The sequence below is a fragment of the Dermochelys coriacea genome, chromosome 5 (assembly GCF_009764565.3).
Source record: "Dermochelys coriacea isolate rDerCor1 chromosome 5, rDerCor1.pri.v4, whole genome shotgun sequence".
NCBI classification, from domain to species: domain Eukaryota; kingdom Metazoa; phylum Chordata; order Testudines; family Dermochelyidae; genus Dermochelys; species Dermochelys coriacea.
The window spans coordinates 13,264,355-13,284,344 of NC_050072.1; the positions used below are offsets into that span (position 1 = coordinate 13,264,355).

At 43.7% G+C, this 19,990-nt stretch overlaps 1 protein-coding gene across 2 annotated transcripts in view; it reads right to left on the bottom strand.

The window, feature by feature from the left end:
- Positions 1 to 19,990, bottom strand: part of LOXHD1 (lipoxygenase homology PLAT domains 1) — a 299,746-nt gene that overhangs the window by 87,405 nt on the left and 192,351 nt on the right. Inside the window, exons 29-30 of one of the 2 annotated variants that reach the window (XM_043514533.1) lie at positions 17,362 to 17,543; positions 11,859 to 11,975 (exon numbers count right to left, since the gene is read on the bottom strand). In XM_043514533.1, the coding sequence (XP_043370468.1) occupies positions 11,859 to 11,975; positions 17,362 to 17,543 (299 nt within the window). Of the gene's footprint in view, positions 1 to 11,858; positions 11,976 to 12,122; positions 12,225 to 17,361; positions 17,544 to 19,990 lie in introns of those variants that run through there. The other variant, XM_043514532.1, reaches the window with a different exon arrangement.

Sequence of the window (19,990 nt, forward strand, 5' to 3'; positions counted from 1 at the left end):
GGAAGAAGAGACAGCTTGGTTATGAGAGCAGAGATGAGGTGACGGGAAGCTTAGAAGAAAAATTCAAAAGGGAGTATTTTTGCTCACTCGTTGACTCTGCTCGAGTGTCCATCAAAGAAAGGTTTGGACAAATGAAGCACTACGAAAAGATTGGGGAAGGGGGGATTCCTATGATCTTAGTAAGCTGCCAGCAGACAGGAAAACACTCTTGAACAATTATACAGACCTTCACTGGACGCTGGTACATGGGGAATATTTGGACCTTAATGATAAAGACCTCTATGTTGAATTGGAGGACCTCTGTCACATTTTGCCATATGGGAAGCACTCTCCACTTCAAATTTTCCAATTTATTCATGAGGCAGCGCTCAAGGACTCTTTTGCTAATGTGTGGATAGCTTTGAGGATTCTGCTCACGCTGCCTGTCACAGTCGTGAGTGGTGAGCACAGCTTTTCAAAGCTCCGGCTCATTAAAACATATCTTTGATCGATGATGGCCAATGATACACTGACATTGCTTGCTATTTGATTGCTTGAAAATGCCATTGGGCAGTCTTGGGATCTCTCCGACGATGTGCTACAGTTCACAAAGGCAAAGGTGAGAAAAGTGACTTTTTGAACTAAAGGACTAGGGTTAACATTCTAAGGCTGTCATCTACTGTAACACTATTTAATACCTGTCCACCCATTGTTGGAGCAGAGTTCCATTTCTTGATATTAGTACATTTCAGTTATTTGTAACATTAAAAAAAGTTTCTATAAGCTTAGAGAAAACAATTTTTTATTTGCTTATATATGGCATGAATAAATACAGACTTACAGATCCTAGTGTGCAAATTTATCGTCCAATATGACAGGGATAAATCATGCATGCAAATTGTGCATCAAAGTCGTGAAATGGGCTACAAATACAATAAAAAATAAGGTATTGAAAAGTTTAACAAATGGAGGGGGGATGCCAAAGACTCGCCACGCCTGGGGAGTCATTTGGTGGAGAGCCAGCCCTCCTTCCCCCATCATCCTTTCTCCACTACCCTCCCTGTTCACTCTGCTGTAATGCTGTCATCCTCTTTATACTTCCCGACACTCCCATTGATTTTGCAGGAGCCTTCTCCTCTGCAGCACCTGTCATTTAGAACAACCTTCCTCTCATTTCAAATCTTTTCCAGAAACATGATTTCTCCCTTGCATATACCTCTTCATTCATCTTGCTGTTCCTCTCACAGCTGTTATTTAACCCTGTACTTGCAAAAGGTCACTCTAAAGCATTTTGGAGCATGGCCTGTATGATTGACAATATACAAATCAAATAGGACTTTAGATTATTGCAAATGAAGTTCTTTCCATTTTACCTGGGATGCAGGAGGAGGTGGCATGTAGAACAGACTTCCATCTTGAATGATTCCTTGTAAGTCTTCTTCCTTTTCCAACCTCATTCATGGTCAGCTTAGTGCTCTATTTCCTCATCTCTACAATCCTTCTGTAAAAGCGTAGGTTCGTCTGCACACTGGATATGATCTGATCATTGCAATCATTTTGTTCTCAACTGGTGGGAGACTGCAACTTACCGGGATCATCTAAGCATTTTCTTGTTTGTGATAAAAATCAAAGCAATGGATGTTAAGAATAGGCCATAACTTGTTGACACCGAAAACTGTTTAGTCTCCTCTCCTCAGCTGTTTTTACAGTCATGTTTCTGCTCTGTATAACAGAGTTCCCGTTATTATTCCATTGAACACTCATAGTTTAGTTGTCACACAGACATCCCACTGCCAAAAGAGAGGCCGCTGAAGGTGATGAAATGCCATTGATGCAAGACCAATCTGACGTATGACTTTGGATACCAAACCTCTTCTTTCAACTGACTACCCAGATAGATAAAACTATTCTCCCAGTCAATGCTATTGTCATCGTCATGCAGTGTCGACAGGTCATTCATTTCCATTTTACAGGAGGCATGCATAGCTTTGATTTTATCACCACCTATTTTAAGTCCTATAGATTCTGCAGTCTGTCGCAGGTCTTCCAGTGTTAGCAGCAGTTGATCAGTAGTTTCTCCAAATAAGGCAGTATCATCTCCATACTCGAGATCCTCTTGATAGATCAAGAGGCAGCTGTCTGCAGCTACTAACTTACTATGCAGAAGCAGCTGCCTCCCTCTCCAAGAGACCTGATATGGCAATGAAGTCAGGATAGGTTTCCTAAATTGCTTGGCTGCTTAAACCGCTGCGATAGGAGCATGGGGGTGATTTTGCTGCTTGTCTTGATCTATCACCTCCCCTTTCTCTGTATACCGGGGGGGGGGGGGGTAGAGGAAATATAGGATCTTGAAGGCGAAGAAGCAGCCTCATAGACTATGAGCTGCAGACAGCTGCTTCCCTGCCTTCAAAATCCTATATTTAGACTCCTTATCAGATACAAAATTTGTATCCACATCCGATCCATGATCCGCAAAAATAGATATCCATGGATTTGCATGGCTCTACACATAACAACTGCAGTCCAGGAAACGTAACCAGTATTTTCTTTCTATGTTCCAAACCATTCATTACAATTAGAACTACCAGTTGACGTTATAATCTAGTTTCATGAGAAGGAAGAGATGACATTTTGTAACTCTGCCTATGCGTTGGTATTCTCTATTACAGTTAGAGATTCCTAATGTGATTCATCATTAAAGGCATGACTGAAGGAACATACGGGTTGCTTGAAATTTTAACTGATCCTAAATGCTGATAGTGTTATCCTGGTTGGTTTTATGTGCCTGAGTCATTGCTGTGAACATTATATATTAGGTTACATGATATTTGGGGGACTCTAGCTTAAAAGCCTGCATGATGGAAATAAAGTAGTCAGGGCAAGCGTTAACTGTATTGTAATCACTAGTCTCCATGTCATTGCCATAGTTTCCATTGGAGCTGACTTGTTAGTGATGGTATTATTATTACAGTGACACAAAGTGTATTATTTTATGGTAACGACTGTAAAATCTCATGGCGCTTACAACTAGGATTTGTTCCATTAGAGTTTGATTTTTGGCTCTGAGCTACAGGCGGTATGACAGTCTGCTAAACTCAGTGCTTTCCCCGTCTGAGTCGTAGCAAATTAAATATAATTATCAGATATAATTGACATGCATAGGCAGCGTTCTACTGATATGCAATGAGCTTAGTTTCCTACCCAAGTGCTTTCAATTTACTCTAAAAGTGACTGACCTCATTTTTTCCTTTGCAACATACAGATACATCTTAACAGCCTAATCAGGTAGCACAGCTTTTAGAAGCTTTGGCAGCATATTGCTATCCTGTGGCAGGTCATAATATCCTGCGGTTAATTACAGCGGCATCATGCAGTGCTCTGCTTTCTTCTTTTCCACATGCCAGAGTCAAAGCTCAGCAAAATTGTGGATCTCTCTGCTTTATCTTAGGTTGTGAGGCTTTTCTGCTCAATCTTCTCACTTAATGTCTTTTAAATGCTGATTTAACCATTGCCTGGCTGCTTGGTTTAGAATCCATCTCCCTGCCTGAAGAGAGGGCATCCAGACACTGAGCAGGTGGAGCTGTCCAAAGTGCTGAGTCAAACATGTGGGCCTGATAGGGGCAAGCAGGCAGAAAGCATATTTTCCTTGGGCGTGGTGCTCTTGAAACTCCCCATAGAGTCAAACACCCATTTCTTTTACCCCTCTGAAACTGGCAACACCACCCCTTGTGTTGTTGCCCAATCGGTTATCATACGTTAAACAGGAGTGGGCTGGGTTGATCCTTGGATGGGAGATCTCTGAGGAACACCTGTGGGCTTCAGGAAATTATATTGATTGTTCAGCAAGTGGCGCTCCTCTGTTTCAATAAATACTGAATCAATATCTGAGGCCTAGTCTACACCAGGAAAGACCTATACCAGCAAACTCTCCGAGTGAAGATGCAGGTTCTACCACCAATATGTTTTCAATATTATTGATTGTACCAGTTCCCCGAGTGAAATAAGTTCTATGGCAAAAGCACTTTTATGCTGTTGTAAAAATGCCAGTTGCAAACGGATACACAGTGGGTGGCATGGAAGAAGAGGCAAGTATGAGAGTGAGAGAAGGAAATGAGCTTGTGTTTAGAATGGTACAGTGGGAGAAGGACAGGCAGCAGGAGGAAATAAGAAAATGTAGGCAGTGATGGAGTTGTGCAGAGGCTTGAAGAGGAGGGTGTGGCCCTGAATTTGATGAAGAAAGTTCAAGGAAGCCAACAGAATAATCCAAAGAGGAGGGAGGAATCAAATGAAACTGTGTACGAGAGCCTGGCTACCAGAGGGGAGAAGGTGTTTGAAGGTGATGGACAAGGGAGAGAACAGAAAGTGGGAGGCTGAGACATGAGAAACATGCTTGTTTACTTTGAATTGGAGCAGATTTTCCAGGATTAAATGTTGGAAAGTCCCAAATGTGAGGCAGAGGGTAGAAGCTGCAGGTAGAGAGGCGGCTTTCTGAACCCAACACCATAGATATGGTAGCTGAAGCTGTAAGAACGGGTGAGGTTATAGATGGGCACTGCACAAAAGAACAGACAAAGAGGCAGAGGACAGAACCTGCATGCCCCTGAATGTAGCTCATATTTCAAGTCCAGAAAGGTTGATCCTTTCCCTGCATGCTCCCAGACTTGCTACCATAGCCTAATGGCACAACCCTTGTGTCCCCACTTTGGGAAACTGGCACTGTAAAGTCTGGTTGTGAAAAAGCTTCCTTGTATGAAACATGATAGAGATGACTGCTAGTTTGCAGTTTGGCTGCATATTCCCAGTGCTGCTGACTTGCATACACAAGAATATCAGCCAGCTAACGTATGGTGTTTGTGCATTATTGACTGACTGCGTTACACTGCTGGGTGTTTTGCATCTCTCAACAGTGCTAGCCACCTGCAATTATCCTTCTACGGTTATAAGACTAATTGTAAGCAATTCTTTGCCCATGCTCAGCAACTGTATCTTTCAAACTATATGCCCTAATTCTTTTCATCCTCACCCTTTGATTCACTTAAAACAAAATTGTTACCAAACAAGAGATTATTATGTCTTTTACTTTGTGAACTCTCTCATATGAAGGCAACTTTTCTTACGGCTGAGAAACGGATGCAGATTCCTCCGCAGTCTGCCCACAGCACTGTTCCAAAAACTTCTTTAAGGTCGCTATAGAGAGGCACTAGGCAGCTCTAACCTCCTCTCTCTGCTGGGCCTCCATTTCCTATTGAACTATTGACAAAGGTTAAAGTTCAAAGGACAGTATGACAGAGTGCGAGGTGCAAACAGGTGAGCCTGCACTCTGATCACTCAGATATTAATAAGTTCCGCTGGAGAAAGCTGGCAGGAGTAATTAGTCAATCAGGCTGGTTGACTGATGATCTACGGAGCCAATTACACCATCAGCCCAAGGCCATTAAAGAGGTAGGAGGGAAGTGCCAAGGGGGAGGAGAGGAAGGATACCAGGGCAAGTTGAGCTCACTAACATGGAGTCCTCAAGGGAGGGACACCTCTGTTCCCCTCAGTTCTTGGGGAGAGGGCTGAAAGAGCTGTTGGTACTGTAAATAAACTGTTGCACATGGATTGTTGTAGAAGTGGTGGAGGGAACTTAAAATAAAAGAATAAGGTGAAGGCACAACCACTGGAGTCCATGCCGTTTCTGCAGGGAAGAAGGCAGGAGAGAAGCCATGCCTTGTGAAACATGGGGGCCCGAGATCTTGACTCCCCGAATTGTGGCTGTAGTAAGAGGAGGCCCTGAAACATAAATTCTTGTATCAGAGGCCCAGTCTGAGGCCTGAAGCCTGAACCAAAGTAAAGCCTGAACCAAAGTACTTCCAGGCAGTGATAAGCAAAGCTGGGCTGTGAGCCAGAGGCAGGTCCCACTCACAGAAGTTGGCAAGAAAAGGTTGTTAGAGGCACGTGCACACACACACACACACACACACACACACACATAAGTGCTAATGAGAGGAACTTGTGCAAAGACGGTGGCAAGACACTCCATATATATAACAAGGAACAGGCAGGTGCATCTTAAAGACAGGGTCAAAAGGACAACGTGATAGATAGATTTGTTTGAACTATGATGAGTAATCTGTCCTGCAACGGTATAAAAGTAGGTCCCGGAGCGCACATCCTTGTCCAGCCTAGGGGGCAGTGGAGTGTCCCGCCACTGACTGAGCTGTGTCCATTGCCAGGGAGCACAAATTCGTAGTATGTCCTGTAGAGTCTATAGGGAACTATTACCGTGCTTCGCTTGTGCTCGGGTTCCTTCGTACCTTACTAGAGTCTGTGGTTTTTGGGCGCTCTCTCGGGGTTTGCTGTGTCAGCGATCTGCACAGAGCTGGGGCACCACACCGAAGGAACACGCACGCAGCTGGTTGTTATTGTCATCGAACAAGAGCGGAGCACCACACTGGTAGCTACCGACAACAGTGGCAATTGAGAGACTTAAGGGGGGAGGTGTCTGCGAGTATTTGGCATCCGGATGATGGAGCAGACTCTGCAGCGGCTGGTGGACAGCAGAAGGAGCTGCAGCAGAACATACAATCTTTCCATCAGTCACAAAAACTGGACAAAGAATCCCTGCGGGTCTGGCAAGCAGAGAAACAGAGGCGCTTGCAGGAATTCATCAGGGATTAAGCACAAATGCAGCAGCAGTTGCTTCCGAGACTGGTGAATCCTGACATGGGGAATGGTAACTGGAGCCAGGGGGTCAGCCTGCGTAAAAGGGGCCTGCCAATGACTCCAATGATTCTCTAGTGATATCCGAGATGGTAGCAATGGGAGCTGGCTGGGACAGAGGAACATAGGCTCTCTAGTTAGTACCCTATTTGGCAGGAGAAGCTCAAGTGGCCTATGTGGCCTTGGGAAGCAAACCGGCTGAGGACTATGATGCTGTTAAGGCAGCCATACTTGACCATGTGGGATTGTCTACAGAGAAATACCAGCAGAAGTTTTGGGCTGCTAGATGGGCCAGATGTGTATAGCCCAGGGCATGTGCTCAAAGTTTAACTGATTGGACCACCCACTGGTTAAAGCCAAGCACTCAGACTGTGGGCAAAATCATGGACTCCATAATCCTTGAACAATTTCTACATGGCCTCCAGGAGAACACTCCTCTTTGGGTTAGGAACTACAGCCCTGGTGGCAGTGGTGAAACTCACGGAAGAGTTTGAGGAAGCAGATTTTCCCTGCAAGTGGGTGTGCCTGTCTAACAAGCCTGAGCTGGAAAGAGGGTTGGAGAAGTATTAGGGGTGAAGTCTACAGAGAAGAAAAGAGAAGAAAAGAAGAATCCCCTCTGGGAAGGTGGTAAATTACCTGTTACCAATGTGGGAGATAGGGACATATAAAAAGAGACTGCCTATCTATGGACTGTGAGCTAGCATAATTTTGAAACCTCACGGGAGCAGAGAAGAAAAATGCCAAAATCTTGGAGAAGGAGAGGAGGAGATGGGAGAAGGGCCTAGTGGATATTACATCAGGAGTCCGTCCTGTTTCTGTGGGGAAGAAGGCAGGAGAGGAGCCATGCCCTGTGTCAAGCAGGTTCTCAGCTGTACCCAAGAACCACTGGTTCCAGGTGAAATGGTGGTGCTTGCCACCTCCTCAAAGCATTACCCTATTAATTAATATCGTTTCAGTTTTCTTTGGATCCAGCATCCCTGTGCACTGAGTTATCTGGGAGACAGGGCTGTTTGAACTGGATGGACAGAGATGCAAAGGGTTTGCATGAAAAACTGTAAAAAACATTACAGCAAACATACATATATGTAAGTGTCATTTTCTATAACTCTCTCCCCTTGTTCTTTATGAAGAAGGACAGCTGCATGGAAACTTGAGATGGGCTAAGTCTGTAAAGGTCAGATCTGAATCCAAATTCTTCCAAAATTCAGGGGGATGTCAAGGGAAGTTCAGATCTGTGGATGAGGTTCTGGCCTGCCAGGGTTCCTTCCCCACTCTGAACTCTAGGGTACAGATGTGGGGACCACATGAAAACCCCCCTAAGCTTATTTCTAACAGCTTAGGTTAAAACTTCCCCACAGCACAAAGTCTTTGCCCTTGGATTAGGTAAAACGCTGCCACCACCAAGTGATTTAACAAACAAACAATCAGGGAAAGGACTACTTGGAGTTCCTATTCCCCCAAAATACTCCCCCAAGTCCTTACACCCCCTTTCCTGGGGAGGCTTGAGAATAAACAAGATGAGCATAAACCAGCCTTGGATTTTTAAGACCCAAAAAACCCAATCAGATTCTGAAAAACAGAACTTTATTAGAAGAACAAAAAAAGATAAGAGAACAATTCTGTAAGATCAGAATGGAAGATAATCTTACAGGCAGTCAGATTCAAAACAAAGAGAATCCCTCTAGGCAAAACCTTAAGTCACAAAAAGACACAAAAGCAGGAATACACAATTCCTCCAGCACAGCGAATTTCACAAGCCAAAACAAAGAAAACCTAACGCATTTTCTAGCTAGATTACTTACTAACTTTACAGGAGTTGGAGGGCGTGCATCCTTGATCTGTTCCTGGCAAACGTATCACACAGACAGACAAAAGCCCCCCTGTCCAGATTTGACAGTATCTTATCCCCTCATTGGTCATTTTGGGTCAGGTGCCAGCGGGGTTACCTTAGCTTCTTAACCCTTTACAGGTAAAAGGACTTTGCCTCTGGCCAGGAGGGATTTTATAGCACTGTATACAGAGAGGTTGTTACCCTGCCCTTTATATTTATGACTGGCCTATCCCTTGGGTCCCACAAACAGATGAGCTAGGATTTCAAGGGACGAAGAAGGTAAATTATAAGAAATAATAAGCATGTGTCATCATTGTACCTAATTATGACTACAGCTTCCATATTAATGTTATTGTAGTATCAACAGCAATAGAGCAGTAGCAATAGTATTAATACATTACTATATTTGCTTGGCTTTGCAATCTGAAATATAAGTACTACCAATCCATGAAGACTGAATTCAGTCAATTGCTACAAGTTCACCCATGTTTGATTACCAAACTGCATTTATAGTGCTTCAGTCGTCTCCATTATCCACTTAGTAGTAGGGTCCTATGTAAATCCAGTCTGAGAACCAGTCCTTTTACAGTCAACACAGGGATATTTTTCCCATTCACACATATGTTTCTTCTGTAGACATCACACACCTCCATCCCCATCCTATAAGGCTGTTCAGTTAGTGCTGGATACACAAAGAGGACTTACGTGTTGCAATGCCGAGCCTAACTTTATGTGCCCCACTGCCTAACGAGTTAGGTGGCCAAGCTCCCTACACAATGTATGGGCAGAGTTAGCTCTGGTCTAGACTACATACTTACTTGCATACACCGCAGAGTGACGTAGTTATACCGATCTCAAGCCCCCTTGAGACAGTGCTATGTTGACGAGAGACCTTCCCTCGTGACATAGCTACCGCCTCTCGCGGAGGTGGAGTTATTAAACCAATAGGAGAGCTCTCTCCCATTGCCTTAGAGCATCTTCACCAGATGTACTACAACAGCACAGCTGCACAATGTAAATATGTAGTGTAGACCTGCCCGTAGGCCCTTAAAAACGGAAGATCCACAAAACACAGCACATTCAACAGGGAGTTACCTAAACTAGTCAATAGGGAAATGCTGATGAGAGGGGTGTGACCTAAACCCCACCCCTCAAAAGGAGTTAGGCACCTACCTCTGCTGGGGATTCACAGCCAGGAACCCTCTCTTGGAGTGAGGTGTTTAAGCCCCTTTGTGAAAATGTGGAGCAGGAATTTAACCCTCACCACTCCGCAGGATGCCCTAACCCGGGGTGGGCAAACTTTTTGGCCTGAGGGCCACATCGGGGTGAAAAACTGTATGTACAGAAGGGTCGGGAAGGCTGTGCCTCCCCAAACAGCCTGGCCCCTGCCCCCTATCCACCCCCTCCCACTTTCCACCCCCTGCCTGCCCCCCTCAAAACCCCCGACCCATCCAAACCCCGCCCCTTGTCCCCTGACCATCCCTTCCCGGGACCCCCCTCCCTAACCCCCCCCCCCGCTCCCCATCTCCTGACTGCCCCCCCAGAACCTCCACCCCATCCAACTGCTCCCTGTCCCCTGACTGCCCCTCAGGACCCCCTGCCCCTTATCCAACCCACCGGCTCCATTACCATGCTGCTCAGAGAAGCATATTTGGGAGCTACGCCGCCCCACCGGAGCCAGACATGCTGCCGCGCTACCCTGCATGAGCGCGCAGCCCCGCCACCCAGAGCGCAGCCTGCGCTGCGGCGTGGGTGCAGGGGAGGGGGGAAAGTGGGGGAGGGGCCTAGCCTCCCCATCCAGGAGCTCGGGGGCCGGGCAGGATGGTCCTGCGGGCCAGATGTGGCCCGTGGGCTGTACTTTGACCACCTCTGCCCTAACTACTGGGCTATGGGGTACTCAGAGGAGGGGGAGGGGAAGGGAGGCTCCCTCCATCTCTCCTGTTGAAACTGAAACTTTGTATAAATAATGAACTAGTCATTGGACAGGGAGTTGAAGCTAGGTCTCCCACATCCTGGGGGAGTGCCCTAACACTAGGCTATGGGGTCATTCTCACTCTGTTTCCCTGGCCCAGTGAAGAGTGGTAGGACTGAGGCAGCTGTGCTCATGCCCACTGGCAGAGATTTAGTACCTAAAGGACTTTATCTGTGAAAAGTAGGCACCTCAGGCCCTTGGGCAGCAATTGAGTGGGGCATCTGAAGTTCAAACTTGAGTGCTTAAAGTGCAGTTAGGTGCCTAAATCCTTTTGCGGACCTAGGTCTTAATGTAAAGAGCTTCCTGTCTGGCTCAAGAATAAAATGGTAGCTGGGTCAAACCTGAAAGGCTCTCCAGACAGAAATGGAGCATTACACATCCTGGGAGAGTTTCTGTCCTGTGCCTTACAGGAGGTGCAGCAGAGAAGCGGTAGCCCAGAGGTAGTGAGGGAATGATACCAGGCTAGTGAGGGCTGGTGCATCTTCTTGGCATAAATTAGACAGCGTCATGGGCTACCCAAATTTACAACAGACTCCCCAGTACAGCGAATGGCAGAACCACATCCCGGAGCATCCCACAATCTCTGTCGTGCTCAGCACCAGGAAGATTTCTTCTGACACTCCTGGCATGCCCCATATAAGGGGGCAGCATATGTCTGATTATGGTTTCCTTTCACTACTCCTGCCTCACAAAAAATTCTCCCCTGTCCTTTGCAACTACAGACCAACAGAGTGGCATATGCATTTACATAGTGCACAGTCATTCCAAAGTTCCCCAAACTCTTTACAATCTACACATACAGCAGCCATTTCACAACACTGAAATGCAGCCAACTCTGGGATGGGAAGATGCTAGCCAGCATGCACTACACAACAGCGGAGGAAGGGGAAATTTTTCCCAAGATAACTGGGGAAAAGTCTACCCTTACAAAAACCACCATGAGATCTTTATCGTAGCTACTGAAAGCAGACATGTCCTCAGTTTTTAAAGTCAGATAACTGGGCCATCAGTCGGAAATACTGGTTGCCCATCAATCTGTTGTTAACCGTCCATAGTCTTGAAATATTTTGCTCTAACGTGAGCCCTGATACCTTTATTCTACTCAACAAGTGCATTAAGAATGGGGGAGGGGAGGAGGTTAAGCATTTTTTTTGATCAAGCTGCAGAGTTTTAGAATCAACATTTGAAGAATAAACCACCATAATAAATGTTTGCCCCAGGGACCCAAGCTCCTGCTACTTCATTAGCTAGCATTGCTCTCTGGTGAGTCATTTTTCACTCTTAATCATTCTTGATATATTGCTGCTCCACTTTGGGAAGCAGAAGCAGCTGCCACTGGAAGCCTTCCATAAAGTCCAAAGATTCAATGCCTACCTTCCCATTTGGCAAAAGTCTCCGTATCTCCACCCGATCTAAATGCCATCCAGAATTAAGCCCTCCGCCTCTGTGCCCAACACGAATCTTCTCAATAGTGTCTCCAACATCCTCCAGCTACAGAAACAAAGAAAAGATTATTAAGTGAGTAATAGGTGGCAGCCTCGGTTCCTTTACAGCTAAAGCCAAGATCCACTGATTCGTTATCCATTTTCTTATTTTCAGTCTATATTAAGTTTCCAAAAGGGCAAATATTAGGCTCACTGTAGCATCCATATGCAGGTGGAATGAAGGGCTCAACATTGTGTTTTTTCTGAAATAAGTGCGTCCACACTGACTTGCACTGAAATAACTACATTTTGGGAACAGGTTTCAGAGTAGCAGCCGTGTTAGTCTATATTCGCAAAAAGAAAAGGAGTACTTGTGGCACCTTAGAGACTAACAAATTTATTTGAGCATAAGTTTTCGTGAGCTACAGCTCATTTCATCGGATGCATTTGGTGGAAAATACAGTGGGGAGATTTATATACACACACAGAGAACATGAAACAATGTGTTTTATCATACACACTGTAAGGAGAGTGATCACTTAAGATAAACCATCACCAGCAGCAGGGGGAGGAGGAAAACCTTTCATGGTGATAAGCAAGGTGGGCCATTTCCAGCAGTTAACAAGAACGTCTGAGGAACAGTGGGGGGTGGGGTGGGGGGGAGAAATAACATGGGGAAATAGTTTTACTTTGTGAAATGACTCATCCACTCCCAGTCTCTATTCAAGCCTAAGTTAATTGTATCCAGTTTGCAAATTAATTCCAATTCAGCAGTCTCTCATTGGAGTTTGTTTTTGAAGTTTTTTTGTTGAAGGATAGCCACTCTCAGGTCTGTAATCAAGTGACCGGAGAGATTGAAGTGTTCTCTGACTGGTTTTTGAATGTTAAAATTCTTGACGTCTGATTTGTGTCCATTTATTCTTTTACGTAGAGATTGTCCAGTTTGACTAATGTACATGGTAGAGGGGCATTGCTGGCACATGATGGCATATATCACATTGGTAGATGCGCAGGTGAACGAGCCTATGATAGTGTGGCTGATGTGATTAGGCCCTATGATGGTGTCTTCGAGACAACACTGACTTCCTGAGGAAACTACAATCCATCGGTAATCTTCCTAAAAACACCATCCTAGCCACTATGGATGTAGAAGCCCTCTACACCCACATTCCACACAAAGATGGACTACAAGCCGTCAGGAACAGTATCCCCGATAATGTCACGGCTAACCTGGTGGCTGAACTTTGTGACTTTGTCCTCACCCATAACTATTTCACATTTGGGGACAATGTATACCTTCAAATCAGCGGCACTGCGATGGGTACCCGCATGGCCTCACAGTACGCCATCATTTTTATGGCTGACTTAGAACAACGCTTCCTCAGCTCTCATCCCCTAATGCCCCTACTCTACTTGTGCTATATTGATGACATCTTCATCATCTGGACCCATGGAAAAGAAGCACTTGAGGAATTCCACCATGATTTCAACAATTTCCATCCCACCATCATCCTCAGCCTGGACCAGTCCGCACAAGAGATCCACTTCCTGTACACTATGGTGCTAATAAGTGATGGTCACATAAACACCACCCTATATAGGAAACCTACTGACCACTATTCCTACCTACATGCCTCTAGCTTTCATCCAGATCACACCACACGATCCATTGTCTACAGCCAAGTTCTACGATATAACCGCATTTGCTCCAACCCCTCAGACAGAGACAAACACCTACAGGATTTCTATCATGCATTCTTACAACTACAATACCCACCTGCTGAAGTGAAGAAACAGATTGACAGAGCCAGAAGAGTACCCAGAAGTCACGTACTACAGGGCAGGCCCAACAAAGAAAATAACATAAGTGATCTTAAGTGATCTTGAGTGATCACTCTCCTTACAGTGTGTATGATAAAACCCATTGTTTCATGTTCTCTGTGTGCGAATATAAATCTCCCCACTGTATTTTCCACCGAATGCATCCGATGAAATGAGCTGTAGCTCACGAAAGCTTATGCTCAAATAAATTTGTTAGTCTCTAACGTGCCACAAGTTCTCCTTTTCTTTTTGGGAACAGATTCTGTTAAATAGGTGCAAGTCTGTGCGTGGAGCATTTCCTCAAGCTCTTCAGCTGGAATTGGAATTGAACCAATCCTCAGAAGCTGTAAGTTTGCTGTGGTTTGATTTTATTTTTTTTCCCCAGCTCTGTGTTAGATTATTGATTCATGATTATAACAGGGGAAGGAGGGTCTTGAAATCAAAGCACAAGATTGAGAGCCCGGAAATCTGCTCTCTCTTTCTTGCTCAGCCACAGACTCCGTCTGACACTTTGAGCAAATCACACAGATCAATATTTTAAATAACCATTAATTTTCTGGGTGCCCCTTTAGCCACTTATATTCTGAAAATAAAGCTGTAAACATATTTGCACCAAAATCATGAAACTGATTTTGATTTGTACCTTTTGTTATTTCAGTGTCAGCTTGAGTGTAGATCAGCACTGACTGAATGCCTCCTTTTCACATGGGAGGGGCCTTCCCTACAGAGCTTTGTATACCAACTATTTTTTGATCTTGCAAACGTTAAAAGTTTGCAGGTATCAATTTAGTTCCCCTACCACTTGCCCGCAACATGACAAGACTGTCATGTACAGAATCACAGTTTGTCTAATTTCAGAAGAGACTGAGAATTAGAGTAGACTGGTTGCTGCAATTCAGGGTTTGGTGCGGCAACAGAACTGGTTAGGGAAGCTTGCATGAGCTCTGCATTCACTCTACCTGATTTGACTATAGAAAGCATTATCAATCTCTTACTAGCATAAAAATTAAAATTATCTGAATTCATCCAAAAACATTAATATAGGTGAAACTATGTTATTCTTCCTCTGCTCAGCCTGAATAACCATCCTTCAATGAGGCATTCAATCTATACATAGCAGTGAAGTGGCATGTGACTGTAAAGATGGCTATTAAAAAAAGATGCGTTTATTGCAATGCTTTAGGCATCTCCAGAAATCACCACTCAGAACTGTAGCTGGTAATGTTTTTTTTTTTAAGGCTTTTATTGCCCCTTCTGCAGAATGCCAAACAGCACCGGCAGTAAAACCACTAAAACAAAAAAGCAATTCTCAGCTCTGTATTTTCTGAAATCCCAGCATTACTTTCAAGGTCTACTGAGCTTCAAATTATGGATCCTCATGAATAGGTGAAAGAAGAATATATTTTTCTGCTTTTTTGTTGTGGTTTGGTAAAGAAAAAAATAAATTTTAGGGACCAGTTAATATGTCCTTCTAAATCCACAGAACAAACTGCATTTCCATGTTCTTCATCTAAAATGCACTGATGCTCAGCTTCTTCTAAAGGGAAAATAAATCCTAAGGGTTACAACGTTAAAATAATGTGCAGTTCAAGATTTATACACATGGATTGATTAATGGCAAACTCCATCAAAGACAACTCCACGGAAACTCCATGGAGGTAAGTTCTGGTCTTTGAAAGATGTAAAGAGGAAGGTTTATTGTGATTTGTTTCCTAGGACAACAATTTGAGCTGAAAATATTTTAATTTGTTTAAAAATGTTCTAAGGTTTGATCTTGATTATTAAAAAAACACCACCACAACAAAACAAAAAGAAACACAGAAAGGTTTTAAGTCCCTCTGGAAACTGTCTTAGTCTCTGTCGCACGCAGTGGATGAAAATATCAAACAGAAACAACATATAGGGCAAGATTTTTAAACACCTCCATAACTTGAAGTATTTGCCGATTCATAATCTTGTGTATGCATTGGCTTCAGTGAGAGTTTGCTGTGAGCAAGAATTGTTGAACCCGTATTGCATGTGCACATGAACAGTTAGCTACACAACTGGTCAATGTATGTGCACAAATGCATCTTTTGCATGCACTAATGTATGTGTTTGCAGATACATCAGGAATACATCAGGCTCTTTGAAAACTTGGTCCAATGTATTCAGAAATCCATAGCTCCTACAGCAAGGTAACAGGTCCTCTATATATTCCTACACAAGCATTAGACATTATGGACCAACTTTTCAAAAGTGCCTTCTGAAAATACACCCACAAAATGGTGCATATAGATCCCCCATTTGTGCATGCAATTTCAGATATTACCTTTGGTTCTTAGAAGGTATTTTCTTTTAAAAATATTGGAGGGACAGAGAGAAGCGAGAATATGTGTAAGTGTACCAAACAGAGAGGAAGAGAAATTGTAATTGATTAAAGGTTCTAGATGAGGCCATTAGCAAGCAATGGCAGTGATTGCTACTTATCTATCTTATGTTGCTCCTACTACTGTATCTGTGCACCTTACAGCGCTTTAAGTGTATTTATCCTTGTAACATGCTGTGAGATAGGGCTATTATCCCCATTTTATAGATGGGTTTCTGAGGTGCAAGTGTAACACTGACAGACTGGTCCGTTGGCGGGCGGGATTGAACCTATGACCTCTGGAGCTTAGTGCATAAGCTAAAAGCCTGTAGAGCAGACTCATTTAACTCTCTCTCTCTCTTTCTAGTGGTCTCGGTGCCACTAGATGGGACAGAACACCACACACCAGGAGGTGTGTAGGTTACACAAGAAGGCTTGGTGATTTGCCTGGGATCATACAGGAAGTCTGTAGCAGCACTGGGATCTGAATCCAGGACTCCCAAGTCCTAGGCTAATGCCCTAACCACTAGACCACCCTTCCTCCTCCACTGCAGTACCTGCACAAGTCTCCTGTGAGGAGAGAGGTAAAGAGTAGAGCTGGGCAAGTAATTGATTTTTTTGGTTCAGTGGAAGTGCCAAAAAACTGGAAAAAAAATTCTGTTTGGGCTGAGCCACATCTGAATTTTGTAGACTGTCTGGTAAATGGAGAAAGTCTGCTTGAGGTCTATTCCAGAAGAGGGATTTGAACCCAGAGCAGAGATTCAAGCCTGGGTCTCCACATGAGTGCCCCCACCACTGGGATAAAGATTATAAGGGTCCAGCAGCACCCCCACCTCTTCCTTCTCTGGCCAGTCTGTGAATGGCCAAAACAATACATGTCAAATTCACAAATAGTTTCAGGTCGGCCAAAAATGCATCTTTTGTCCAGAATTAGTCATCCAAAAAATTTTACCCAGCTGACATGAAGAGTCCTTTTGCAATGTTTTTCCACATCCCAACTGCTTTTCTCTTCACTTTAAGAAAAGGAGTACTTGTGGCACCTTAGAGACTAACAAATTTATTAGAGCATAAGCTTTCGTGAGCTACAGCTCACTTCATCGGATGCATTTGGTGCTCAAATATGCTCAAATAAATTTGTTAGTCTCTAAGGTGCCACAAGTACTCCTTTTCTTTTTGCGAATACAGACTAACACGGCTGCTACTCTGAAACCTCTCTTCATTTTGTGTCCCTAAACCCCGCACCCAATCATTGCTCCTGAAAAAGAGCAAATATTTTTTATTTTACCTCCATAATGAACTGATCCACTGAGTTCCTCTCAAAGCACATCCTCTGCTCTCTCTTGTTCTGGCACAGGGATTTCTGTTGGCTGCAGAGCCCATTACTTCCATAGAGAACAATGAAAACATCCGCATCAGTGCCAGCTCCAAAGATGTCACTGGTATAAACTGTGATCTCATAAGGGACAACTAAGTTAAGCAGAGAAAAACAAAAAACAAACCACGGGCTGTGAGCAAAAAGCCAGGCTTCCAACTGGGAAAGTCTATTATTCATTTTAGATTTTAACAAACTCAAACCTAGATTAGAAATGTCAACATTTACAAAGCATCATTAGGAATTATACACATGGAAGTTATGTACAACTGTTATATTACGTTGCAAACCATCAGGCTGGATGCTGATCTCAGTTACACCAGTGTAAATCTGGAGAACTCCATTTAAATCTATGAAGCCAACAGAGCTACTCTGAATTCATACTGATTTACTGAGGTTGGAATCTGACCCACTGGATTTAATCTTGGGAGTCAAGAGAGCTCTGAATATTTATACTGCAAAGCCATTGACACATGAATCTCCCACAGTACGCTGAGTCTTGAAAAGACTCAGAAGATTTTTGAGTAACTAAGCAAATTGGCAAAACTGAACTAGCTGGAGCTGTATGAAAAATTCTATATAAACCTCATTAAAACTTCTGGACTATTTTAAGTATTAGTTTGTGGAGGAACCATCAACCGGGGGCGGTGGCGGGGAGGAATGTGAACCTGCCTCTCACTTTAAAGAACTAATCTCCATTTCAGCATCTTTTATCTAGTGTTCTCTTGAGGCCAGATTCTCCAATGCCCTGCACCTTGTCCAGTCACCTACAGTAGTGCAAAGTGGGCATAAAATGCTACCAAATTAGAATTGTGACTATACAACGTGCAGAGCAACAATGAATTGGGCCCTTTAAACCTTCCTTATTCCTACTTTGGTCTCTCTAGAATTTACTGTTGCCTTTAATTCCATACTTCCCACAGTTGTTTCTTATTCTTATTCTTTTTCAGACTCTTACTGATGTAAGAAATAGACTAGCCCAGGATATCGAGGACTGGCCTGGGGGGCAACAAGACCAGGACAGATTCCTGGCTCTGCCACTAACCTGTTCCATAACCTTGAGCAAGTCACTTCCCTTCTCTGTGTCTCAGTTTCCCAATGTGGAGAATGATATTTACTCTATTTTGTTCAGCATTTTGAGGTATATGGATGAAAAGTGCCTGACAGGAGCTCAGCATTAATATTATTTATTTTATTTCAAATTATCAAAGGCCTCTTTGCAGTTCTTGAACCCTAAATAGAGATAATATCTTTGCTGACTCACACTCAGGATGCTACCGGTCTCTGTTGTGCAGCATTTGGCCCATATACGTACCATGGGCTTCCATTTTTTCTATCCCTACTCTGTCATTCTGGTTGCCCTTCTATTCTCTTTGGTTTACCTGTTCATGTCTATCAAACCCCACTTCAACCATTCTCTTCCTTTTTCTGTGCATCTTTCTGAGCTGTTTATAATCCTGTGCTCTCCCACACTGCACCCATTTCAATATTCTTTGTTATGCCTTATACCACCATGCTGGGAGTTCCAGGACTCACTATCCTAGATCAGAACAGATGGCATTTTTCTGGCACCACTTCTATTATTGCTAGAGTAACTGTGATTATGCATATCAGAACATAATCCTTCATTAACTATCCAGGCTTTCTAAACACAGCTCTCAGGAGAACAGAGATGAAGAAGTTTGATTTTAGAGACAATCAGCCTGAAGGTACTTAATATTCTTTTTGCCAGAACCAATGAAACCTATTCGCCCGTGCTGCTGATAAACTGAAATAGTTTCCTGTCATAGGTAAAAATAAAAAACTAATCCTGGAGACCAAAATGGCCTGCTATGCGTTATGAATTAAAAATGATCTGATCTTCTCAAGGTTGCTATGCTTGGTTTTTTTATTCGAATATTAACATCAGTTTAGAACTGAATCAGCAACACAAGATCACAGCTCTCAGTTGTCAGAATCCCCTTTCATTTTCAGGTTGTACCCCACAGGCACTGTTTTAACGGGCACAATAATGACATGTTTTCATCCTCCATGCTCAGGGAAATAATTTGGCGTGAGCGATCATGAACCATGTCAGACCATTTTAGTGGCAATTTGAAATCACCAGGTTAATGGTTGGGAAATTAGAATATTGTGAATAGTACAACATGTGTATTTACGTGCTTGTGTATTTATGCTTGGTTCTAGCATCTTGCAAGTCTCCTTCTACATAGCCTTGATTGCTGGTCCCAGACGCTGCTGACACAAATAAGCTTTGTACACGAAGAGCTGGCATTCCAGAAACTCTTCCATCATGTAATACCCCTAATAAATCACCCACTCAAGTTATGTATCAAGAATTTAACACTATATGTGATACATCTCAGGAAAAACACGGTGAGAAGCAAAACCACTGTACTATGGGTGACAGTCACTCCTCTGAAGAGGACCAGCGCAAGCATTATGCACTGGTTTAAGTCCCATAGGGTTGAAATGTGACATTGATGGTCCCTAGGCTGAAGTGTGATCTGTTTGCAGAGGCCCTGCGATGGGTTGACATTCA